At 48.2% G+C, this 13,380-nt stretch overlaps 1 protein-coding gene across 1 annotated transcript; it reads right to left on the reverse strand.

The window, feature by feature from the left end:
- Window positions 1-8,939: 8,939 nt before the first annotated feature.
- On the reverse strand, window positions 8,940-12,626 carry LOC122372703 (cGMP-dependent protein kinase 1-like; the record flags this gene model as incomplete). The annotated part of the gene is made up of 4 exons (XM_043350226.1): window positions 8,940-10,044; window positions 10,439-10,545; window positions 11,924-12,069; window positions 12,529-12,626. Coding segments are annotated over 4 exons (447 nt in total), but the record flags the coding sequence as incomplete, so codon positions are not given.
- Window positions 12,627-13,380: the final 754 nt, after the last annotated feature.

Here is a 13,380-nt window from a genome sequence, read left to right on the forward strand (position 1 = left end):
GCGCCTGGTATGTTTGAAAGGCAAAAGACTGGCCTCTCGAATGACGCCAACAAGAATAGCGTATGTTGTCTACCTTGCGTGCTACGGGCGTCAGAAAAAAAGTCTTCGGCGTTCCCCCAACTTCCCCTATAGTATAAGTCCATACAATGAGACGGTGGCAACAGTAAACACCTTGAAAAACGCTTGACTTAATAACAATGCTCCAACAAGCCTATTTTGTAAGCGAGAAGTCTCTGCCTGCTTCCAAACAGCCGCCGAAATTGAATGAATATCGCCGAATTTGGTTGCTGCTGTTCTAAATATCGTGCGGCAGCCTCCAATCTCCAGCGGCATCGCCGAAATACAATGCGGACACGCCGAACACGGGCGCCTTTTGCTGGTGCGCCGAAATTAAATGCTCTAATGCCGATCACGGCTATCAGCGGCCGACATGCAATGCTATACTGATACATAAATTTGCGGGCTGTCTACAAAGAATCCGCTAGTTCTAAAATGGACGCGTACGTACCGAAATAAACTGACAAAAGGTGTAGAAATAGTGCACACAGTTCAGTAATAGTGCAACCGATTTCGACAGTTCGGCATAGTGCACCTCTAGTTCGGCCAAGTGCATGATATTCGGTAATAGTGCACACGTTTCAAAAGAAGAGCAATCAATTTAGAAGATGGTGCGTTCAAATTCAGTGAGCCGTAGGTTCAATATCGTCATAGTGCACGGTTTCGTCATGTGGCCTGATAGTCGGCGTCCAGCAAAGCAATTTAGGCGATGTTCAAGTGAATTCGCTGCTGGATTGGGAAAATATTTTTGAAAGCCCCTATCTGTCTGTCAAAAGTAGCGTGAATCTTGGCCATAGAGCTACTCAAATGCAGTTTCAGCTCTCAGGAATTAACTTATCATTAGTCTCGCTCTAAGAACTCGGTGACACGGTCAAGTGGCGGTCACGTGGCATTCAGGGCTTCTGAATCGGATGCATAACTTCGTTGCTGGTTCAAAAAGATCAGAAATGCTATGAATTCTTGTTATCGCCTTTCAGCATCGTGGCGAATTTGATTGAACAAAGCCGAAAAAATATTGCTCATGCCGAACATAAAAGCACCCGACGAATGATGTGCACTATGTCTTATATGATTGAATCTAAGGCATCCAGATGAAACATTAAATACCCTCTACCTTTTGCATCCATAACAGTGCAGCTGGCTTCTTGACTTTTTTGCGTTGCTGACCGACTACGAGTGCCATTGGAGGCTCAGGTAGCGTGAAATGTCAAATAAAAATTGTTATTACTTATTTATGCAATGCCGGTGTCACTGAACAGTGCCTAAATTACATGCGCCACACCGAAATTGAAACGATCTGACGAATAATGTGCGATATGTCTAATATGCCTGAACCTGGATTACTCTAACCTGCACTATGACGAAATGGTTGCAATATGACGAATGTCGTGCCGCGATTCAATATATGAATGCACTATGCCGCACTGTCGAAATCGCCTGCACTATCTCTGAAATGTGTGCACTGCCGCCTAAATTGGGTGTTTTCATTAGATTCATTAAAATTTCAATAATTTCATTAGCAGTGAAATTTCAGTAATTCAGTAAAATTTCATTAGCAGCTTGTTTGAACGGCACCACGCTGCACTTGATGAACAGCAAGAGCGTTGTCAAAAATATTTTCTAGATGGGGCACCGAATTGACTTGAAGGTTAACCCGGCAGTTGCTGGGGTATTTCGCCACCCACCGTTTGCTGGGGGGGGGGGGCGTTAAACGCCCCCAGCCGATAACTCGAGAACCAATAGGCGCAGCGAAACGCACGAGGCGGCAAACGAAAGAACGCGACGAGACGCTTCAGATGAGTACTTTTAAGTTGAATTTTGAGGTCACAGGTCGGGTCAAGGTCAGGTCAAACACCTGAAATCGGGCTTTCAGTAGCATGGACTTTAGGACTTCGCAATGGGCGCCTCTCGTCATAAACTCTGTCAAAACGGTGCACAATCCATCATACACACAGAAAAATATTGACACCGTTAGCGGTGTAATTGCACAGTACATATCTGAGCACTTGAGGAAAGTTAATTTAGTCCCTTCCCCGCTTAAATTACTCGCGCTTCTAAATGAACACCAGGAAGAAGGTAATAGAACACTGTTAGGAGGGTTGGGTGTTTTACTACATGTTGTAAAACACCCAACCCTCCTAACGGTGTTCTATTACCTTCTTCCTGGTGTTCATTTAGAAGCGCGAGTAATTTAAGCGGGGAAGGGACTAAATTAACTTTCCTCAAGTGCTCAGATATGTACTGTGCAATTACACCGCTAACGGTGTCAATATTTTTCTGTGTGTATAAGGCCTAAAAGAGTGTCAGCTCCATGTAGGGGTCAGTCAAGCATAGGTCAGGGTCAAGGTCAGGTCAACCGGGTAGGCACATATCCCCGAAAATCAAAACTGATATTCGCAGCCTGTGACACATGTTTTATAGGTAATTTGGGGCGTAGAACACGATGGTGACATTCATTTTATCATATGTGTACGTGTTTGGCTCAAAAAGTTCAATTTAAGAAATGCATGTATCATGGTCGTAAAGTAGTCACGAGAAATTGTCAAGATTCAGTTCAAGATTATGGAAAATGCGGAACAATAATCAATAATCGAAGATAGCCATTTGATAGATCATGGTATTGGCAGTCTAATAGCGTTTACGGCATGTCTGTATGTCTGTTCTGTGATTTTATATGATTTTTTGAACATATGCCGTTTTTGGTCGAAAACTCAGAAATCATGACGTCACTAAAACCTCGATATCTCAAAAATTTTCCGACCGATTTTTTTTGAAGCTTTGTCACAATACACTTCAATCAATTCCCTACAGGTACCCAAAATTTGGCGCGCCTGCGGCGCGCCGTTTTTATGCTATGGCCCGGCGAAAAAAGTGGGGGCGTTTAACGCCCCCCCCCCCCCAGCAACTCGCGGGTTAACTAAATTGCTTTACGGTACGCCGAATACCAATGCATATGACGAAGCAATGCACTCCGGCGAAACTGAAATCGCAACTACTGAAAATGAATGCATTACCTTTTAAATTGCTTGCACTGTTTCGGATCGGAACCGTGTGCACTATTACTGAATTTCATGCACTCGGCCGAAGTAGCGGTGCACTATGCCGAACTGTCGAAATGGTTGCACTATTTCTGAACTGTGTGCACTATTTCTATAATTGGCCGTAAAAAGGTGTATATGAACTGGACCCAGGGTGAGGGTGCTCGCCAAGAAGACCAATGTCTCCATCCTATGACCCTTCCGGCTCTGAAATAGTCTTGTCAGACCGAAAGGGCATAACCCAACAAAACAAACCTAATTCGTTAGCTGGCTGCGTGGTGTAGTGGTTAGCGCACTAACCTTGCGTTCGAATGATACGGGGTTCGAATCCCATCGCCGGCTGATGCTTTTGGCGTGTTGTCCCAGTAAACTTGCCGACGTCGGCGACTGGGGGGCTCGAATCCCGCCGCCGGTTGAGATTTTTGTCGCGTTGTCCCAATAAACATGCCGACGTCGGCCCCGTCGCACAGTGGGCCAGGCGCTTCAAAAAAGCGGAATTAAATCAATGAGCACAGCTGCGGTGCCAAAAAAGATTCGTTACAGGGTAAAATATCATGCTAAAGCCGAATCCGATATCCATTTTCAAATTTGATTGGTTACGCTAGGTCACTGACCTATGACGTCATTATTTAATTTCTGCGCTGCACATATGCCTGGGACAGGCGGGCACTATGCCGCCTTGGCCGCGCGTTTGCAGTCTTTTCGTGGTTTCAAGCGTTCAAACATGTGATATGATGTTGGTCCCATGCATTAGGGTGGGTGTAAAGGTCACCTGAAGGTCAGGTCAGGTCATTGACCTTCGATGACCTCGGTTCACTTTTTCGAGTTTTACATGTTTCTGGGCTAGTTTTTGGAGCTGAATTCGAATTTAGGAACCATTTGAACATTTACGAAGTAGTTTTGGTGCCTTCGTAACATGTTACGAAGCTGTCAGAGGCGGGTTGACACCTACTACGAATACCCGGCAGGACCCGTACTGGTTGACCTGACCTGAGCTGACCCGACCTGGCCTAAATGCATGAAGACATCATCTGTGATCAAAAGTAACATGATATTCGTGATCAGCATCCCGAAAAACCCCTTAGCAGCCACGCTATACGACGTTCTAACAGGTCCCGACTTTCGGCCATTGACCTGACCTCAGAGGTCACCATTTGACCTATGACCTTAAAACCGGGTACCGTTGGCTTCGTCTCGTGACGACCTACACGATGGTTTTTTTCCGCGAGGCTCTAGCTCAATTAGGGGCCAAACGCGAGGAGGGTCGCATGCCCCTGTGCCGTCGAAGGATGCAAAACGGCCTATGCCGGCGAGGGTTAAACCCTTATTTGTCCATTTCGCGCAAAAATGCGCAAAATATTTGCATTGGGCAGCAAGCTATACACCTTGAGGAAAGTCAGGCAGCAAATATCTTCGTGTTGTTCGGTGACGTTTTCTTTATATCCTTATATAAATTCATTGCGTCGTTGCACTACCACGGTTCCGAACAGGCACTGTAAACCCCACCGCTACTAGTAAGCATGAAATAGTTCCCGGGAACTTGAGTACGAGAAACATGCGCAGAAATACCGGCTGTTTTTTTAAAGCTATTTTGTACGAAATTACTTTAATGATTTTACACTGAGAGCTTTTGAAGCGGGGGAACGGAATATGGTACACAGCAGTCATTTCCATCTCCAGTCGGTAAGTCCTACTTTGCGACGTTATAGCATTATCTGCCTTGACATTGGGGAAAGGAAACTTGCTTATTCGGAAACTTTGGACATTTTTACAATACTCTATCCCATAATTACAGGAATTTCACCGAAGTTGATTTTCGACTTAATTCCGCTTTTTTGATGCGCCTGGCCCACTGTGCGTCGGTCCAACGACAAACGATCTCGTCAACCTCGGCAAACGATCTCGGCCCGACGTCGGCTCGACGTCGGCTGGACTTCGGGTGGACGTCGGAACATGCGGGCATATCCGACGTCCAGCCGATGTCGGGCCGAGGTTGAACCGACGTTGGGCCGACGTCGTCATGTTTACTGGGTAGGAGGAAATGCGATTGCAAATCGACCCACATCCCTGTGTTAGCCAATGACGCCTTTGGGGCCAAGGTTGGGGGCCCCAAAGCGATCAGGGGCCCCCAGGCGACCAGGGGGCCCCCATGCGACCAGGCCCCCGGCTACCAGGGGCCCTCTAGTTGACCAGCGGCCCTCAGGCGATCAGGGGCCCCCAGGCGACCAGGGGATCCCAGGCTACCAGGGGCCCAAGGCGACCAGGGTCCCCCAGGCGACTAGGGGCGACCGGGGGCCCCAGGCAACCAGGGGCCCCCATGCGACCAGGCCCCCCGGCTACCAGGGGCCCCCTGGGCGACTAGGTACCCACAGGCGATCAGGGGCCTCAATATCATGCAACCAGAGACCCCCCATGCGACTAGGGCCCCCTAGGCGACTAGGGGCCACAGATTATCAGGGGCCCATACGACCAGGCCCCGGGCTATCAGGGCCCCCTAGGCAACTAGGGGCCCCCAGTCGATCAGGGGCCTCATGCGACCAGAGGCCCCCCATGCGACCAGGGCCCCCTAGGCGACTACGGGCCACAGGCTATCAGGGGCCCCATGAGACCAGGCCCCCGGCTACCAGAGGCCCCCTAGGCGACCAGGGGCCCAGGAAACTGGGGGCCCTTGGATGACTGCAGGGGCCCCTCGGGTACCCAGGGCACATAAATGAAACTTAAATATCAATTTTTCTTCTGAGTAAAAGACGTTTTATCCAGTGTTTAAAAAAATATCCTGGGGCCTGAGGGGCCCCCTGAGCGCCTTCGGCGCTCAGGGGGGGGGGGCCTTGGCCCCCGTGCCCCCCCCCTTGGGTACGTCACTGGTTGAACCACTTTTTATATATTGACATGCACAGCGAGATCTAGTTGTCATATCGAAAAATGCACAATGCCATGAAAAAATATGCTCTTTTGGCTTTATTTTAAGATATGTAAAATTATGTTTCAAACATATTTTGCTGCCAAACGCATGCTTATAAAACAGCTCTACGCCCGTTTCAAATGACCCCGATGCGAGGGTCAATTGAACCAGCCCATGGGGTCAATTGCACCTATGGGATGTTTTCCTCTTAAAGGCCACTTTCTTAAGGAGATATTTTGTATGGTTTACTTTTCCAAATGCTACTTTCAATAGGTCGCTGGAAAGCTAAAAGTGCAAAGTTCCTCATAATATAGGTGACATAAAGTATACATAGACTATAGTCTATGTATATGTCTAAGTATACCATATATGGTAAAATGGGCGGATGAGGAAAATGAGAAATATCTCAGGCTATAGTGTGCTTTCAAGCAAAAGGCTGGAGAAAAAGGGGTCAAAAATTGAGCTCTATGAAACTACTATTTCAGTTTAAAAGCTCATTTCAAAGGTGGACTATTTCCTTTAATGTTTACAGCCCTGAACAATAACCATTGCAAAGGTCACCGGGGTCCATTGAAACGGCCTGTGGCCCTGTTTCAACTGACCCTCAGAGAAGCGTTTCAATTGACCCCATCCGCTCCTGCCATCTCGCACGCGCCGTAAAGCACATGTCAAACGAGCTGGAGGGACGGCATCATGCTGAATGAAGGGCCAAGTAAGGTGTTATTCCGGAGCCAGGAGTTCTTCTTTCAGCAAACAAAGGTATATGAGATATCACAAAATATTCATAAAAACGACTTCTCCCAAACCGATAGGCGTTATCACGAGTGTATTCGCGGCCATTGGGGCGACGTAAGAAAAGAAGAAAACAACTGGCCCCAAGAACTTAAAATTATCAGTTAGCATGCACCTTTTCCTTGATCTGTAGAGAATTAACCATTAATTGCCAGAGAAAATTGCATTTAAAATCTTCCATTTATGCTTTTTTCATCGTTTGCACGATATGTTCTCTTACTAAGCTAGAAACACTAATTAGAAATAGTTCCCGCATCATCGTCAAGAACAATATGGAAGGCTTGAAGTGAATACAATAATCTAAACGGTTTTGTAATCTATCTGAAGACACTTCTAAAATTGCCTGTAGAAATATTGAAGGCAAAAGTTTAACTTTTTCACAAGACGGATGTCTATAAACCTATTCAACGTGTGACAACCCAGCCGGTATTTCGTCGCCTACAGTCCAGCTTTCCCTAGTGACCGATAGAGGCGCTGCTATCGATGTCCGCCCGTGCCGCCTAACGCGCCCCTCAAAAACACAAAAACAAGTGTAAAATCAAAATTACCGTCCGTTTGCCGCCCAAACGCCGTTGACAAAGGAAGTGGTCGAGCGCGGATGCGCAGTGGTGTCGGCAACGCCATATGTTGCATACTGTTGAAAATAAAGCCATGTTTCATCTGACCCCGTGTTTCAACTGGCCCCGCTCTCCCCTACAGGCACCAAACCGTAAAAAAAAAAAAAAACGTAAAAAGCGGCCGATCGCGACGAAACTGATGACCAAACTTTCCAGTGCCCGCGCGTTTATCAATTTTACACCTACCCTGAAAATTTCATGACCCTGCAGGCGCGCACACAGGATTTTAGAATGCCATTCACGGTGCCCCTCCGGGAGGGGCAACGTGACACGACTTGCGAACTGGGCCCTCCACCATGCCAAAAGCCTCCCCCCCAAAAAAAATACGGTCAACGGGGTTATCCCGCACCGTGAATGCGCTTTTCCGCGGTGCTATAGCTCTCTTGGTTCTCGAGTTAGCCGTTGGCAGTTTCCAAAATTGTTGAAATAGACTACATTTGACCTTTGATGACCTCTGGCGACCTGACCTTTGACCTGACCCAAAAATGACTGAAAGTGTTTCCGTCATTTTTTGACGCACTTTCGAATACCTCTTACAGTCTTACCGCGTGTCGCCACGTGGCCCAGGAGCCGAATTACACGGGGGGGGAGTGTTCAGAACCCCTCCCCCCGGCCCGGCACGGAAGTTTCAGAGCACCAGCTCGGCGCGGGCTAAGGGGGGGGGGCATGGCGCATGGCGCCCGTGCCCCCTTGACTACGTCCCTGTCACAAATAGAACTGACCTTTCACGATCCCTCCATCACCCATCCTGATCCGCCAGTTAGCAGAGCCCCAGCCAAAACGTCGATGGCCGGCCGAATTTTCCAGACAGCGTACCTACTGCGCATGCGCAGTGGCCGGTCAAGGTCACTTGGGTTGGCGGGTTGTGGCGGCACTACGCTACAGCCAATCACAGACGCGGGGGCGGTGACGTCACATAGTGAAACGTCAAGACCGATGACGTCATGTGCCCGCTGACGGGCCCTGTTTCGCAGCCGCTGCCAGCACGCTGCTATTATACGGTAACTATTTCTATGATTACACGTGTCAAATTGGGTTTCAATGGAGGCATCAACAAAGTCGTATCTCCAACATTACCACGATCTGTGACGTCAGCTAGCGAAATGCGCTGGCAGCGTGCTGGCAGCGACCAGTTAGCCTGCCTGTTCACGAAACTGTCCCAGTGCAGTGTGGGAACTGGGAAGTCATCTTCCAGGTTCGATTCCCGGGCAATGCTGCTAACTGGTCGCTTTGCTTGGAACAGCGTGAAAATGTTCCGGTTAGCACTTGGTTCACTGGATATGGTTTGGTGCTTAGCTCAAACCAAACAATTCTGGGAAATGATATAATTTATAACGGGGAAGGGGTGAAAGAAGAAAGGCTATTAAATTAAAGCGAAAGGCTTCCGAATTTATCAGGCCCGTAGATTAGTGGAACAGCCAGCGAGGTTTCCAGATTAAGCACAATTTTGTCTCATAACGTGTCATAAAGGTAGGAGAGAGCTCGAAAAGCGTATTGTCGAAAATCAGCAGGCCTTTTCTCATATAAACACGGTTCAGAATTTAAGTTTATCGCATCTAAAACAGGCAGGCTACGAAAATCTCCCATCGGAAAACCACGGCAACTGATTGGTGGGTGAAACCACGCCCACAATTGGTGACTCATCACTAGGGATTAACCGTGATTGAAATCGGACGCAAATCACCGGCAGCCATCACGCCAGAAACACGCAGATAAAATTCCGCACGTGCAACAACCGTCTACCGCAGCTGGCCACTAGTCTCCATCTGGCATCGGCGAACACGGATTTATCAGCAGAAATCCTCCAGATAGCGACCTTCTCGCGAAATATCGCTAGTACAACGCCTAAACCACGACTTTCTGACACAAAACCTGTCGAATTATCCGAATCAGTCCGGATCTAGGCAGGTTTACACACGCCAGATAGCTAGAAAACACATCCAGTCAACGATACGATATAGAGGAGCTTATCACGACACTACTTCAAAAAATAAACATGTCTCTCCAGTCCCACACGTTAGCCCAGTGTTATAAATGACTCACATCAATCAACATTTGCGGCCTGACACCAAGCCAGCGAATACATCCGGTACATTTCAATCATCCGGTTCTAACAGCACCATATACGTATAGATAACCACTTTCACGCGCATACTATCACATACACATGTTGACCGCAGCACCCATCACTGTAAGCACTGAAACTCACACTCACTAACTCGTCACTCACTAACTCGTCATTCTCGCTCTTTGGTGAGAGAACACACACAAACTCGAAAGCAGCCCGGCGGCCGCCGTCGCGGTCACCGGTCCCATTAGGCACGTGTTTTGGTGCGTCTGCTTTTAAATTAGGACAAAACTCCCTATACAACACCTGAGCTCTGCGGCTGCCCTTCCCGCGTCACGGCACCACAGCGACCCAATCACGAGCTTGAAGCAGGGCGCCGATCGGAGCGCGCAACGGTGGCGTCCTCTATACCGCCGATCGCAGCGCCACCTATAGGGGCGACCGCAGCGCCACCTATAGAGCGTCCAGCGGCCATCAGAAGTCCTCGTCCCAGCCGGATAGCTCGTCCGGGGGTGTCTCCAGATCCCGCGAATAGCAGTCGAAGTTGGACGCGTCGGTCGGACCCTTCACCTGTAGTAGACGAGAGACACGTCACGAAAACGGGTCACGATAAACATACAGGTCACGAGAATCAAGCGACGGCTGAAGTGCTAACAGAGCATCTTCTTCAGCGATAAGCCTAAATTTAGTTGTTTATTTCATCGCAAGTTTTGAGCCTAATTATTCATTAGTCACCAACTTGCTTGACATAGTAAATTGTAGCCCAAACTTGCGGCACAACCTGAAATTAACACCAAAAATAATGCAACACATCGTGGCAGCTAAGATGAGAACCAACAAAGTTATCCAATTAGCACTCCCATGACTCCATCCAACAACAACGTCCGCTCTATATAAACATAACCTCCTCATGCCTCCACGCTCATCGCTCGCTCTCTCTAATCGTCTTCTCTAAAGGACTCGCCTGTGGTATGATAGGAGGGGCAAGCTGTCGGGATCGGAGACCCTCCCAGTCGAAGCCCTGGAACCACCGGTGCTTCCGGATGTCCTCCACACCGTTCCGCTGGTAGCCTGGCAAAGGGAGAGATCAGTCAGTGGGGAGCGAATAATGTAAGAATGTGGTCGGTTCCATCGGAAGAAATGGGATCCGAAAACCGTTCTCTAGACTCGATTCCAGCACGAAATATAATGCAACGATTTGGTCGCGGCAAGGTAGCAACATTAAAAATACGGGGAGTCAATAGCTAGGCTAATTTGGCAAGCTTCGGGTACTCGACGTTAGCATTCTTATCTTGTATGTAATTGTCAATTTGAAACTATCTTTGATCATTATAAATCGCATATTTTAACCCTAGAACGCCTAGGGGGGGGGGGGGTTGTATCAACCCCCCCCTGAGGTTTTTTCGAAGTGCACGCTAAACGGCTTGTCGTAGCGGGCTGAAATTTTCAATACCCTCTGGGGCAACCTTTGCGCATCTTTTGCCGAAAAAAATTGATCAGGTCATGTCAGGTCACGGAGTTATGACGTCATAAGAGGTACAGCCTCCGGCCGACAGTTACCAAACGTGTGCGCCGAATCCCTAGGTTTTCTGCCGGTGATACCCACATTGTTTGATGGATCATGATGAAACTTCCCATGCATGTTGGGGCAAGCATTGGCTATCGTGTGGTGCAAGAAAATTGACCGGGTCAGGTCAGGTCACGGAGCTATGACGTCACAAGAGGAACAGCGTCCGGTACTATTTTTGAAAAGCGCCCGAACCACTATTTTGCTAATTCTTGTCACCTCAATGGGAATATGCAGCAATATTAGCTTCTATAGGGAGCAAATGGACCTCCCAAATCCAAAAATACAATCAGATTTCAAAAAATTAAATTTTGATTTTTCGAATTTCTGCCGCCGACTGTGACCTTGCCGACTTCCGGCGCTCCCAACGCGCCATTTTTAGAGCTAGGGAAACGAAATACATACCAAACGATAGAGAATTGATCAAGGAACACGATAGTGAAGGTTTCAAGTCGATATCTCCCACCGTTTTGCCGCAATCGCCGCGGAAAGTTGAAAAAGTTTGATTTTTTCGGAAAATTTGACCTTTGACCGGTCATAAGTAGGTCAAATGTTGACCTAGGACCAAAAAATATACCACCAATCGCGAGATCTCGTTGAGAGCAATCCGTTGGTTTTTTCCGCTAAGCTCTACGACCTTCCGTTTCGAAACGCCAGGGGGGGGGTCGTAACAACCCCCCCTGGTCGTTCGTGTTATGAGAAATGGCCTGGTCGTGCGAGGGTTAACCTTGGTTCCAATGGCAAGCCTTTTAAAATATTCTCTCATCATGTGACAGTTCGGTTAAAGACAACATGTAAGAAAAAAAAACTTTAACAACTCTCTTCCCTATTCCGTACTCCCTCTTCAGCCTTCTCTCCCACCTCTCCCTCTCCTTCACTGACCGAGTCTCTCTGTGGGCACGTCCCTGCAGAGCCGTTTGATGAGCTGCTCCCCGGACCTGGGAATGTTCCGGGGGAAGTCGATAATGTCGATCCCCTTCAGGATGATGTTGTACGTCTTCATCGGGTCCGAGGCCGAGAACGGCGGACTGAAAACGGATGGTACAGCGCGTTATTTCTTGGTGGGGTGTCACTGGAATCGTTACTACACAGGGTATTTTGTCGGTAGTGATAAGCCACCTCACCAGTTTGGTGGATTTACAAGACATTTTAACGATACACATTACACTCATAGTCAAAGTTTCACTCAGTTTCACAACAATCATCAAACTTTGTTTTTGACTCCTGTCACCCATCTAATAAAAAAGCTTTGCGCCTCCTAGGACCCCAGTACTCCAATAGACGCTGCCCTTCGGTGTCACCCCATAGAATGATCTTCATACACCACGACCGTCTATGCTACTAGACACGTCCCACAAACTTCCTTTCCATTGACAATAGACGGTGACCGTCTATGCTAATAGACACCTCACAGACCGTCCTCAAAAGACCGTGATCGTCTCTGCTAGACCGTCCTCCCATAGACCGTAACCCCTCCGTCTACTTACGCTCCGGTGTATAGTTCATACATGAGCACCCCCAGACTCCAGTAGTCCACCGCCCTGTCGTGGCCCTTGTTCAGAATCACCTGACGAGCGACGGGCCAGTTAGGTGGTTTTTAGGGTTAATTACGGCTCAGAGATGTGCGTGATCAGAGATCAGAATCAGTACATACGGTTCAGAGATGAATTGCATCACATCACACATGAAGATTATACGAGCATATCAGCGAGAAATATAATCGTGAAACAAACAGCACTGGTTCGTAATTTCGTGAATATTATTGTCATTTTACTCTGAACAATGTATACCTAAAATTGTAGGTAAGTTTATTGCAAAACGGGGAGCATAAGAATTAGGTACGCGATGATAAAAACGACCAACAAGTAGTATCAAAATTTTTCGGCAGTAACTTACTAAATTTAGTAAATCAATTTATAAATCAATCGTTCGATCACCGTAAAAATCATCCAACCCAGCCATTCATGTAACCGCCACATCCAGCCTTCCCCCCGTCCCTCCCCCCCCCCCAAGGATCCGGGCCCCCGGTGCTCGCCCGCAGAAGGTATCCTCCGTAAAACCCCAATCATTGGTCGGTCCGATGGCCGTCTGATACCGGTCCAATCAGCCCATTTACATTCCGATCTGACCACCCGTATTACGGGCCGGGATATTCAGCATTGGAGGCCTAGATGGCCAGCTGGGGTAGCCGGCTGGGAGGGGTGAGGAAATGGCGCGTCTGAGACAGGGGCTGGGAGGGAGCGGCTCCTTAGCTGGAAAGGAGAGAGGGAGAGAGAGAGAGAGAGAGAGAGAGAGAGAGAGAGAGAGAGAGAGAGAGAGAGAGAGAGAGAGAGAGAAGA

Source organism: Amphibalanus amphitrite, unplaced genomic scaffold (genome assembly GCF_019059575.1).
Source record: "Amphibalanus amphitrite isolate SeventyFive unplaced genomic scaffold, NRLGWU_Aamphi_draft 001389F_arrow, whole genome shotgun sequence".
NCBI classification, from domain to species: Eukaryota; Metazoa; Arthropoda; class Thecostraca; order Balanomorpha; family Balanidae; genus Amphibalanus; species Amphibalanus amphitrite.